This window comes from Salarias fasciatus, chromosome 6 (genome assembly GCF_902148845.1).
Source record: "Salarias fasciatus chromosome 6, fSalaFa1.1, whole genome shotgun sequence".
NCBI classification, from domain to species: Eukaryota; Metazoa; Chordata; class Actinopteri; order Blenniiformes; family Blenniidae; genus Salarias; species Salarias fasciatus.
Genome location: NC_043750.1, coordinates 18,879,415 through 18,892,956, shown reverse-complemented (window position 1 = coordinate 18,892,956; position 13,542 = coordinate 18,879,415). Strand labels below are relative to the sequence as shown.

Sequence of the window (13,542 nt, the reverse complement as noted above, 5' to 3'; positions counted from 1 at the left end):
CAGGAAGTGAGCACTTGGTAATTTAGCTTAGCTATACAAATTGCAGCCTTTTCATTATCTCCTGCAAATTATTCGAAATTATTTGAGAACATCATGCTTTGTACCATCTGGTTCAAGTGTCTATTGATCCTTTAGGGACTACTTTTTGTTTTGTTTTGGGGAATTTTTTTTTGGTCTTCGAGGCCAAAATGTTTACTCTATAAGGTAGCAAGCAAAAAAGGATTTAGGGTGGCGTAAAAAAAGATTACATTGAGTAAATATGCATCAGAAGCCATGTGTTTCAAGAATTCTGATAATTGAGCAATCCTGTTACGCTTGCTTTTTGCTATTGTATCTACAGGTACATGGTCAGCGGATGACTGGACAGGTAACCTTCAAATGCTAAGCCAAACCTGCGTCACAGAAGTTTGGAAATTTTTTTTCTGCCCCTGTCTTGACAGTTTTACATGTTGACCAAAGTTATAATAAATATATTTCATTCAGACAACAAACTGAAGTTTCTGTATGTTGTTTTAAAAGGTTATAAGGTTTCGGTTTCTGGACAAACGGATGGAGATCAATCACATTTGGTAACTGGACATCAGCAGTGATGTGAATATATCTTTGCACTAGAAAGAATGAACTGGTCAAAGGAAATCTTTAATGAAGAGCTCATTTCTTGTTTAGGTGGGTTTGAGGAGGGAGTCATTTTTGCATTCATGTGTTCAATTAAATACGGTTTTTGTTTAGAATTCCTACAGTCGGCTGCAGTTCTGTTAAGTTTTTTTTAACCAATCCAGATTGGATATTGCCCTGTTTTCCAAACACCAATAACTAGAATAATTAAGAAAAAAAATTCAATTTTTTTGCTAAAGTATTTGGTGGAGATCTCAGACGTTATGTAAAACAGTGCATGGTTAACAGAACATTATGAAAGTATTGACACTTTAGAGCTGTAGCGGAGCCAGAGTGGGGACAAGGGGGCAGTCGCCCCAGGGCCCACAGGGTCATAAGGCCCCGTCTCATGTGATGTGTTCACATTTAATCGGAAATAAATTATAAAATGTGCAGTGTGTGCGAGAAGGTATACACATATGATTGTGGGCTCTAATTTGCCAATTCTTACATTACGACTGTCCATGAATGCATCAGAGCTGTAAGCCAGCGCTGATTGGCTGTGCGGCATGAACGAGTTTTTTCTTTGCACTTGATCTGAACTCTTTGGAGGGAAGTTAAACAGTATGCTAAACACTATGCTAGCCGCTAGCGGTACTACCCAAAACCTAACATCGGAGCCATTTGTGAGTCAGTAAAACCTTAAAAAATATTATCTTTATCAGAATGCTGTGGTCTTAAACACCTGGCTATTTGAATGTGCCTTGTGTTGATCTCAACTATAAGAGACCACTGAGTATATTTTTTTCTAATCTACGTGAATTCCAAAAGATATAGATAGCTGTCTATATCTATCTGAATAGATTGTGTAATTTTAGACCAGCTGTGTTCATTTTATATTTAAGCTGTATCAAAGATGGTACAGATTTAGCCAGTGAGTTTTTATCTGATATTTCAGCACCATGGACAGCGACGCTCTGGGATTGACAGCTGTCAGGCTGCGTGTGTGTGTGTGTGTGTGTGCATATGTGTATTTTTTTCTTCAGAACAAGTTTGTGAACTGGTTTGTGACTTTGTTCTGCTTTCTGAGGCATATAGGTTTGCTTGACTCAATAAAAGTGAGCATTAGTGTGTTGTTTGATGGTAGGATGAGGTATTGTTTGAATGGTAAAATTACTATCATAAGGGCCCGTCGAGAATGCTCCGCCCCCTCTGTACTGAGACCCCTAAGGCGAGCTCAGGGAGGACAGAAACCTCCCGTAGAGCTGAAGGGCAAAAGCTCGCTTGATCTTGATTTTCAGTATGAGTACAGACCGTGAAAGCGGGGCCTCACGATCCTTCTGACTTTTTGGGTTTTAAGCAGGAGGTGTCAGAAAAGTTACCACAGGGATAAACTGGCTTGTGGCGGCCATGCGTTCATAGCGACGTCGCTTTTTGATCCTTCGATGTCGGCTCTTCCTATACTTCCTATACTATATATATATATATATATATATATATATATATATATATATATATATATATATATATATATATATATATATATATATATATATATATGATTTTCTTCCCATAAAAAATAAATATTTGAGCAAGCCATATGCTCTAATTCAAAAATTGTTTATTTAGGACTAGCTTCAAAACTCATGTTTGTGTTTGGAATACCAGAATTATATTTATGGGATATTTGTGTAATCTCAAACAAAATAGGCATATTGTCCCCAGAAAAAGTTTCATAATTAATAGCTGAATATTTTGTGAATTTATAAAAATCTTTCTGAAGTAAATGCTTGGTGTTTCATGTATTGCACAACAAACGAAAAAGAAAAAAAACAGAGACTAGAGTCTCATTTCATAGATTTCAATAAAATGACTCGTTTAAATCTGCTTTCGAGTTTTTTTTTTATCTTTTTCACTTTATTGCAAACTTTATATTTTCATTATCTCATCATAATGCCATCTCAGTTTTTACACACCTATGTGACCAAGGTCCTATGTGTTCATTTTACATTTTTATTACCGTTATTATCAAAATATGTAATATTCAGTCGGGGACTGGCGTCGTGACGTCACAGCCGCACGCTCCGGAGCCGTGGCCACGTCAGTGGAAACGAGTTGTAACCAGGAAGTGAGTGGTGAGCTGGTGCAGCGAGCGGCGGATAATGAGCAGCTGAGTTTCTGCTGTTCTTTTCAGGTCTGTAACCATCTGCTCAATGAACATCAAGCTAGAACCGCGCAAGGGTCCTGCAGGCCGCATAAAGCTTCATTATGCCGCCACTGCAGCTGGCTTTAGGCTACAAACTAACGTTAGCATGACGGCAGCGGCCAGCAGCGTGCGACCTGCTGGCTGCACCGCCGGGGCGTCGCGGCGAGTTTTACTCCCAAAACACGTTAAACAGGTGTCGCTGCTGGTAGGGTAAAGTTGGGTGTTGCCGAGCGTGCGCGTGTAGTTGAATGTTATCAGTGCTCGGCCACGTAAATGTGTTTATTTCCTCCAGAACCGGTGTGACAGGTTGTTAGCCAGACAGCTTTTTGTAGCCTGGTGTGACTTGAAGTTCACGCGTGTTTTGAAGCCCCTGCACGACTCGCGTACAAAATTGGTCATAGCTGTTTATCACATCAGTTTTGTAGCAGTTTATCGAAATACCCCTGGCAATCAGTCCTGAAAGCAGCTGTCAAAGGAAACGATCCTGTGATAATTATTCAGTTGATGATTATCAGTCAGACTGCAGGTTTCTCTGGTGCGGATGCGGTCGGCGTGCATCACATGCAACAGCCTGATTGCGCTGCGCAAATAAGAGAACGAATGGATCCGTTATTTGCGCAAAGATCCGTCGATCACGCTGCGCATTTTACCAATACAAATGAGCATGCAATAGTCCCAATCTGTCCATCAACCATGTTTATGCTTGACCTATATATTCACCTTGCACATTCAGTTAATTTTACATGGATGTTTTGCCCCCTCACACTAACCCTAGTCAGGATATTGGGCAGCGCAATCGGTAGATCTTGCCCATCACGCAAAAGCACCGGACATATGTACCTGCTCAGAGAGATTTTAGGGAGTTTAATTGTTTCTCCAGTATTCCCTCAAAGTCAAGTTCAACTACCTTTTGTATGCAGTACTCAGTCTGAAGTTCTGCATTTTGACTTTGGCATTTTAGATGTCATCCTGTGCTCTGTAAAAGTTATAGGGTCGCTGGGGCAACACGAAGCAATAACGCAACAGCGAAAGGTCACAAGCAAATGCAAAGGCTGCAGTGTAAGTGCACAACCATTCGAAGAACAATCTTTGTTTCCAGGAGACAGTAATTATGGACAGAAATGGCGCAGAATCAAACGATGGGCAACAGAGCACATGCGTAACATTTTGACTATTTCAACAATCTGGCCAACATTGATGATTCCTGAAAATGTATGATGACATTTATCGCAATAATCATGCTGCAGCGTTTCACTTGCACTTCATTCAACTCTCCTGCAGCTCTCCCGTCTGTCAGAAAATATTATCCCCCAGAAACGGCCTTTTCTTCTGACCTTATGTTGTGGACATTGCATTTGTGTTTCTGTTGTGGCCTGGGTTTTTGTTATTGTGGGTTTTCTGCAGTGTTTGTTGTGGTTTTTACTGTTGCTCTGTTTGGATGTATTTCAACATCCATCATATCTTGTGTTCATATAAATAAAATATATGTTATTTGAAACAGAACTATACCACAGCTCCAGTAAAATACCACTGTCATCTTATAAGGCATGCATAGGTTTATATTCACATCATGAACAATTCTGATGCATTTAAATAGCGTGCACATTTGACCTTCATTCCATTGCATTCACCCGAACAGGTTAATATATTCTTTTCAGCCAAAACATATACGGTATCTGTTCTTGTGTTTCTTTGTGTTGATTTAAAAGAGATAACTAGTTAGTATACATAGAATTGTTAAAAGAATAATCACGACTAATAAAAATTCTGTTCACCTGACTATAAATATATCTGAGGTATAAAATGTTCCTCCCATTAGAAGTACATGTATAAATGCATGAGTGTATTTTGTTCATTTAAAAAACAACGCCTTTTTGTAATTAGGATTTCTTTTGTGTCTCAACAATCAACATTGTAATGGGTTTGGTGAAAAATAGGATCAGTGGGGTTTGATTTAAACATTTGAATTAATAAGCAGTTGTCAACGTCATGCTGAGACACATTTTTCTCCTCGTATTATCAAATTGCAGTTTTGAAGAAGATGACTGGATTCCTCTGAACAAATCCATCTTTATAAAGTAACTTTCACACAACTTTGCTCTTGTGTCACTGCGTTTTAGCTAGATTTACACCTGAATGAACATGAACTCACATTGTTCACAGTGCAAAGTCATGTTCTGTACATCTGCAGGTGCTTTGCTCCAGACATTTATTTCACTGTGTAGTCTCCATACTTTCTCGAGCTGACTTAGCTTCATTCAAACTTAATATACAAGACTTGTGAATACTTAAAAATAATCATTTGAACAGCTATTGTTACTAAGGTCAAGGTCTTTTTTTTAATAAATGCAATTTGTGCAAAAATCGATGGTGATTCTTGATGACTCTGGATGTAAATTTAGCGTTTGTGTCCAATGTTGCAGAATAGCCTCGCTGACTGTATTACTTGATGTATAACAATGTCATGATTCTCATTTTCAACATTTTATGATCCGCGGTCTTCACATTTAGTGCATATTTGGGTAGACATTAGGAGAAAGTAGGTCCATTTCACAAGTTGTTGAAGAAGTCCTTTTTTGCTGTGGACCTTTGCTAAATTAGACCATGTTGTGAAAAAGCGTCTGTCTCCTCTCACTTCCAGCTTCCGAAGGGCAGGATGGGCAGGCAGAGGAAGAGGGTGGTGACGGGAGAAGCTGTTCCGCTTCCAAGGAAAGATGAGAAGCCCTCCGTATTTCACCGCAAGGAGAAGAAGAAGAAAGTTGACATTGGGAAGCTGTTCATCAACATCTCCATTGGCCTTTGCATATTCAGCCTCATCTGGTTCTTCTACGCCCTCTACATGCGATCCAGCCTGGCCAACCGGGTGGTGACGCTGCACCCGTCGGCCCCCGTCCTGGATGCCAATAGCAGCACCGCCAAGGTTTCCCCGGAGAGATTCTGGGGCTCTTATCGACCTCAGGTGTACTTTGGCATGAAGACAAGGAGTCCAAGGTCCATTGTTACAGGTGCGCCGTCAGATTTATCTGCTGCAAAAATCACATTGCTTCAGTGAATTGGAAGAATATAATGCAGAGAATAAAATGATTAAATGTTGTTCGCCAAAATCTATTTAGATGTGACCGTTTAGATGTGATATTTCCTGATCCTGTTAAAATCTATGCTGGTATTTTTTCGATGGGCCTTTTCACCGCACTTACGTCTGAAGTCGGTAAAATACTTGGAGTGAATTAACGCTTCTGTATTTAATAGTGTGTTTTTCCTACCCGTTTTATTTTTCAGACTGTTGATCCAGGATCGCCACTTTTCGTAGTTTAGAATATGTAACCTTATTCATCTCCATGATTTATGCCATGTGGGATAAAAATTTGACTGATGTTGTGTTTCTGAATCCTTCATGCTTACAATTGACTCATTTTCCTTTTTTTTTTTTTTTCCCATTTCTCCTCAGGCATGATGTGGATGCGTCAGTTCTCTGACTTGGACATGAATCTGAGGCACACTTGCGAGCAGGGGGATCATCTGCAAAGTTATGGCTGGCTGATGCATGATGGAATCACCTTTGGCGTCCAGGAAATTCGAGACAATGACTTCACGCTCACCACAGAGTTCGTCAAGAGGATGGGAGGGGACAACGGAGGAGACTGGACCTGGAGGATCACCGCCAAGCAGGACGTGAGTCATAATTTGGCTCCCGTGCAGATGTCACATGATCAAAATAAAGTGCATCTCGTGTCATATGTTGGTCGTAACTTAGAAATAATTTATGATTTTTATCCACCCACCAGAGCTCTGCGCCCCAAGCGCCCGTCATCTCCCTGATGTTTTACGCAGCTGCAGACACGCAGGGCTCCCTGCAGGCTCACGTGGAGGAGAGGAACCGCCTCGCCTCCATCACGGGCTTCTCAGAGGAGCTCGGGAACTTCAAAATTACCTTCCGAAAGCCCGTGACCGGGGAGTTAACCAGCGCTAAATACGCCAGGTAAGTGCACACACGCAGGACAATTACAAAGACAAGAAAGCTGGAGGGAACCGAGTGAAAGTGGAGTTATTGGAGACACGTTTGAGGATATTCAGCAAAGAAAATTTGCTGGACTGAATCACTTAAAAAGGCTTGTTGTGATAACTTTTCTTTTCTTTTATGTTAATGGATTGCATTTCTTAAAACATTGAACAGAATTCTCTAGTAAGTCAGGAGAGGCCAGCCTGTATGTAAAAGATATGCAAAATGGCAGAATTTCAGAAGCTTCCCTCTCAGTGTTAAACACACCTTAATCCTCCCGTTTTCTGGGACTGTTCGGAAGAAACAAGAAAAATCGTGGGCATTGCCAAATATGATCACTTGTTCAGTGAAAGTTAAATGACTTGAAGTGTTGAGTGATGAACTGCTGCTTAGCTTGTGGGGTAAGAAAGAAACCCAGCCACTAGATGGCAGCAGAACGAGCTGTTCATCTTTTGTTTCCTGAATGTTGTGATGTTTATTGTTGGAGAAATGGATGAAGCAAAGAGAACTGGAGCCTTTTCATAAAGGCGTTTCATCAGTGAAGGTGTTTTCCCACCTCCAGAAAAATCTGTCCTTTTTTCTTTAAATTCTTTGGATCAGACCTCTGCTCGCAACAGTTACAGGGACATTTCACATTGAAGAGTGCCAGACAGGACCGAAATGGAAAGGTACAGCGTGCACTGATGGGGTTCACGACAATCGTGTGATTATTAGTTATTATTTAGGCAGGAATGTTTGTTTGGAATAAGAAAATTTGAACAGTGCCTCCACTTCTCAGTCCAGCATGAGTCATTTAGAGTTAATCTACAGTGTGTTAAAAGCCGCATAAATTTATAATACTGTAAATTCCTTTTCAAAGTTGAATTCAGTTGCACACAACATTCACAAGTTTAAAAGCCCAGATTTTTCGCCTGTTTGAAAGCACGTGGCGGGTAACGTATGTCTCCTATGTTTGCAGCTACAACTACCTTCAGACGGTTTCTCCTGGACTGGAGAAGCTGACTGACATTGTGAAGCACAGCCTGAACCGCAGGTTCGTCTACAGCCCCCCTTCGGGCGAGAAGAGGCATTACATTGCCGTGGACACTTACAAGCCCCCCCACCACCAAAGCAACCGGAAACCCGCCGACGAAAGGAAAGAGAGTGACTTTGTGGTTCACCAGGTGACGGTTCAGTTGCCTTTTCAGATCGAAGTGCTGTTCGAGTCGGGAAGCTTCCACCATCGTCCAAACCAACTGGTGGGGTCCATCATGACGCAGGAGCTGGAGAAGAGGAAATCTGAGTTTAACGCAAAGTTTGAGAAAACTTTTGGGCTTGAGAGAAAAGGCTTCAGCCAGGCACATATTAAATTTGGCAAGGCAGCGCTCAGCAATATGTTGGGCGGAATGGGTTACTTCTACGGCCAGTCTGTGGTGCAGTCAGTCTACAACGACTACCCACTGCTGTACCCTGAAGGGGCTTTATTCACTGCCGTCCCCTCGCGCTCTTTCTTTCCCCGAGGATTCCTTTGGGACGAAGGTTTTCACCAGCTTCTCCTGAGCAAGTGGGATCCCCAAGTGACCAGGGAGGCTATTGCCCACTGGATAGGCCTGATGAATATGGAGGGCTGGATCCCCCGCGAGCAAATTCTTGGAGATGAGGCGCGCAGCAAAGTCCCAGCTGAGTTTGTTGTTCAGCGGAACGAGAATGCCAACCCACCTACTCTCTTCTTAGCTCTTCAGGAACTCACTGAACAGCTCTCTTCAAATTCAGACGCTCCAGCGTCTCAGCAGACCCTGGCTTTCCTCCGGCGGCTCTTCCCCAGGCTAAAAACCTGGTTCGACTGGTACAACACCACGCAGACCGGGCCCCTGCCCAATTCCTACCGCTGGCGTGGACGAGACAAAGACACCAATCTGTTTCTTAATCCCAAGACCCTGACCTCCGGGCTCGACGACTACCCGCGTGCCTCGCACCCCTCAGCAGACGAGCGGCACGTGGATCTGCACTGCTGGATGGCCCTGTCTTCCGGCATCATGGCGAGAATCGCTCGGCTTCTGGACGAGCCCCACGAGGACTACGAGCGCACGCACACCGTGCTCAGCGACAACAGCCTGCTGAACGAGCTGCACTGGTCCGAACAACTGCGTGCCTTCAGCGACTTCGGCAACCACACGCAGGCCGTGTCCCTGCAGCAGGAGAAAGTCTACGTCCCTCCCGGACAGCCTCGCCACCAGTTCCCCGTGGCGCGGCTCGTGCGCGCCGTCCGCAGGGCGCCCAAACTGCAGTACGTCAACGCCATGGGTTACGTCAGCCTGTTCCCCTTCTTGCTGCACCTCCTGCAGCCCGACTCGCCCAAGCTGGAGCACATCCTCCGAGACATGAGGGACTCCAATAAGCTGTGGACACCCTACGGCCTGCGCTCACTCTCCAAGGCTGACCCCCTGTACATGAAACGAAACACTGAACACGACGCCCCCTACTGGAGGGGAGCAGTATGGATTAATATCAACTACTTGGCGGTGAGAGCCCTCCACCACTACAGTAGTTCAGAAGGGCCGTACCAAGAGAAGGCAGCTCTTCTGTATGAGGAACTCAGGACTAACATTATCAATAACGTTTACAGACAGTATGTGGAAACGGGTTATATCTGGGAACAGTACAATGACGGCACCGGGAGGGGCCAAGGAAGCCACCCCTTCACCGGCTGGTCGTCCCTGACAGTGTTAATGATGGCCGAACAGTACTGAGTCAGGACATTTAATATTATGGTTTCTAAGATATTGGGGTTCATTCATCAGGAAGTGGTAAGTTACATGGAGTGTTATGACATAGTAAATGTAATCTGGCTGACTACACAAGATCACCACAGATTATCTTTTATGATCACATTTCCTCTTCATTAAGCATTTAATTAGAAATAGCAGGTTTCCCACACTTATTCAGACAAGTTTCAAAGCAGCTCCCCTCTCTTTATGTGGAGCCAACTACTGCCTTAGTTACATAGTTGGGATGTATTTTACACAGTGAAATTATACTTGTGGTATTTTCACTTGTCCTGTCTGATATATTAAATTGAGAAAAAAACCAACATTTAACCAACCCCTCAAAAAAAGAAAAAAAAAAAGGATTCAAGCTTTTGTGATAATGATGAAATATTGGCCAATGGATGAAAATCATTGAACTTTTACAAACATGTAAATGATTAACAGTTGGAGTTCATTCTGAAATGAGAAATGGTGTCTGTTTCTTCTCTAATCTGTTCTGCTAATATAACGTTGTTATTCATACATGTGATTTACAAAGCGTCAGCTAACATCAGTTTAACCCTTTAAACAAAATGATTATGCCACAATACCAAATGTCGGCCTGCTGTTTGATTTATGGTAATTGATGAAATTTTATTGGTTTAATTTCTTAAGTTATTTGTATTAAACTGATTTGCTGTCAAGGCCACAATTTTATTTTTTATTTTTTGTCAATAAAATTCAGGTCTTAATTTACCAAATACTCATGACAATAATCTAAAGTGTCGCCCTTCTTTCACAGTAGCTGAAAAGACAGTTTTGAATAGACAAGTTGTGCTCTCACTCCAGGAATACGGGCCTTCTTCTGTTATTGTGCCATTTTCTTGTTGGACTGCCAATTTCTTTGCGTTTCTGTCTTAATGATTGACATTTTGATATTGTTTAATTGTAGTCTTGCAACCAAATGTTGCATCCAGTCTTGCCCAGCACCTCTGAAATCACTGCTTTCAGCCATATTTTATACACACAGCTTGTGGTTTGACTGGCAGGAAACACAACCTCGATTTGTGAAACCGGTTTTGTTTTGTTTTAAAAAAATAAATGGTTTGAATATTCTTTTGTTGGTTTATTTCTTCTTCTTTTTTTTTTTTTTTTTTTTTTTTTTTTTTTTTACTGTTGTGCGATCCTCGATTGGAAGCCAATAATTTATTGGGTTTCATCTCAGCATGAAATAAAAGAAAAAGAAAGTGTAGCTTTTTTTTTCTTTAATCGCTGCTTGTGTTTTGAACTCGGTCATTTTGACTCCGACTCTTTCTACCATGGAGAAAGCACTACTGGTATTGCACAATAAATGAAATCAGTCTGCATGGGTAATTCTTGATGTGTGTAAATTTGTAATTCAAATCTAACCTTGGGTTAATTTTCATTGCCAGCAGAGGTGACACACACGTGGCCACTTTATTGTATTCCTCACATTTTTATTATGATGTATCATCTCACAGTGCATATCATCCAGAAAGAGAAATTCTCCAGTCTAAGATATACATATTAATTTTATCCGGTGTAATAGAGCGGCAGCATGTCTGAACCTCATAGTCAAACGTGTTTTTTTTCTCCTCCTTCCAGCTTGAGCATTGAAAATGCATTTAACAAAACCTCACATGTTGTGCACAGATGTCACCTCCTCTCTGTCAGATAGTAGATTCAACACACTGTGACCTCAAGTACAACAGCCCGGTCCTCTATCCTTTGTCAGATGGCACATTCGAAGGCCTCTAACTGACGTCAATTATTTTCTTTTTCTGTTTTTTTTTTTTTTTCAATTATTATTTGCTTAATTTTCCCTGGTTTCCATGGTGTGCGGTCGTTGTGAGGACTGTGTACTTCATTAACTAACATCAAAAGGCATGAAGAGTACATAGATGGCAAATTCTTTTCACTCCTTGACATATGCTGGCATACATTCACACGCCGGGGTGTACGGCGGCAGTGTTCTTATTAATACTCTGACACCAGATATAAAACGCCAGTACCTGGAGCACTAATACGGGCTCTCAGTATGTGTGCATGACCACTGGACTCCAACCTCTAGACTTTTGTGAATCCTTTGAATGGGCTAAATGTGTTAGTTGTATAGCTGAAGGCTTAGTGTGGTGCTTTAAGGCTGCGTGGCTAAAAATAGTGCCTGTATCAGTTAGCAGAACGGCAGATAGACTGTGAAGCTGCAGATTGGTAGTTTAGCTGAATGTATTATGAGCAACAGCGTGTTTCTTTCCATGATTACTGTAGGCAATAGCTGTGATAATGACACTAAAGCAAAAGCCTGGATATATCTTTCCAGATCGGTTTCAAAATTGATCATTTATGTGTTTTTTTTTTTTTTTTTACAATACTGAAGCATCAGGCATACTGATTTCTTGTGTGTATGGATTTTAAATGCCGTCCATGTGTAACGATCCCCTTCATCTCAGTCATGAGAAACACAAGCTCAAGAGTTTGACCCTTTGACCCGTTGGCGCAGAACGTCGGATTTGGGGAGACGGATGAGCCGTATCCTCTGCCTTTTGCCGTTATTGTCAGAGGAAATGGATTCTCCGTCCGCTCAATGCAACGACAGTCGAAAATGCATTTATTTCTTTGAAGAGTGCGGACAATCTGTGTGACTAAAGCACTCACTGCGCAATCCATCCCCCTCACCCAAGACCCTTTTTCACAGTGAGATGGGATAATAGCCAAACAGCATCAGAGCTAACTAATGTGACTGCATAATAAACAGATGACTCAGGGACTGTTCATTTGCATATCATGCCAACCTTATCACAGCTTCTATATCGTTTTTGTGTGATTTCCAGCCGCCAGTGAATCGACTGGTATGTGCAGGGGCCCAAATGCTGCTGCACGTTGTGGAAATATATTTTAAATGATTTGAATCATTATACATGTGCAGAGTAATTATCAACTTGTCTAATAGTTCCCCCCCACCCCCCAGTACCCCCCTCCCCACTCTACAGCACTGACTGCTGTATTGAATGTAATTGCTGAGAACGTATGCTAGAGGGAGCTAATTAATAAGGCATTTGTGAGTGGTAAAGTGGCTTTTTCAATACAGCTTAGCTATCATTTTACTTACAATGGAGAGCTACTTAGAATTAAAGCAGCATAAGTGGATAATTATGCTAATGGCTCAATTTGGATTTAAGATATGGTGACAGGCTGTGTTTCCAGATGATCACTGACACCGTTCATACATTACAGCTTTACTGCAGGTCCGTGCGCAGGTTGTGTGCTTACGTGGGCTTGCATGTTCACGTTATCTCACTGCAGATGTTTGATGTTTTGTCCCGAGGACACACAACAGTGTGCAGGCTTGTGTGTGGATGTGCGTTGTCCTCTGACATAACTTTTTGCCCCTCGTAGAAATACAGGAGGCTCTGGGGCCAGATGGCTGTGAACTTCTGCTTCTCGTGACGTGCGCTTTTCTGTTTCTAGTCCTGCACATTCCTCGAGCCCGGTGGCTACACGCCTTTTAATGGGTCAATTCTGATCAGTTTTCTGCATGCAAATGTTTGCGGCTCCCCAGCTCTGGCGTCACTGACCCCAGGGCGGAATAGAGGTGCTTGTCCTCTGTGACAGAAAAAGCGTAAGCCGCCCTCTGTCGATTAAAATCGGCTGCAATGAGCAGCACCATCCGCACTGGACTAAACGCTGCCTAATATCTAGAATCCTTGTATAAAAGTCTCTCCAGGAGCCAACATCTCCAGTTCTCCACCCCCTGCCTTTGCCCCCTAGAAAGCATACTGTTTAGTGCTAAAGTTGCCTCAGCCAACATAGGTCTATGTATGTTATGTAAGGCCCACTATAAATAGGTTCACCCGGGATCTTTTGTCTTTACCTGATTCACTCCTAGCCCAACAGTTTTTATTTCTGGAGAGAGCTGTGGAAGCTAGTGCAATGTAGAGCTGGCCGTTTCCATAGTTACTTTTGTTAGCTGCAAGCTCTTAACATTCTTCATCTGT

At 42.3% G+C, this 13,542-nt stretch overlaps 1 protein-coding gene across 1 annotated transcript; it reads left to right on the top strand.

The window, feature by feature from the left end:
* Window positions 1–2,694: 2,694 nt before the first annotated feature.
* On the top strand, window positions 2,695–10,642 carry LOC115390011 (mannosyl-oligosaccharide glucosidase-like). Its single transcript, XM_030093663.1, has 5 exons — window positions 2,695–2,788; window positions 5,442–5,805; window positions 6,249–6,472; window positions 6,586–6,779; window positions 7,759–10,642. The coding sequence occupies exons 2-5, from the start codon at window positions 5,457–5,459 to the stop codon at window positions 9,527–9,529; spliced, it is 2,538 nt and encodes an 845-aa protein (XP_029949523.1). The 5' UTR covers window positions 2,695–2,788; window positions 5,442–5,456; the 3' UTR covers window positions 9,530–10,642.
* The last annotated feature ends 2,900 nt before the right edge of the window (window positions 10,643–13,542 follow it).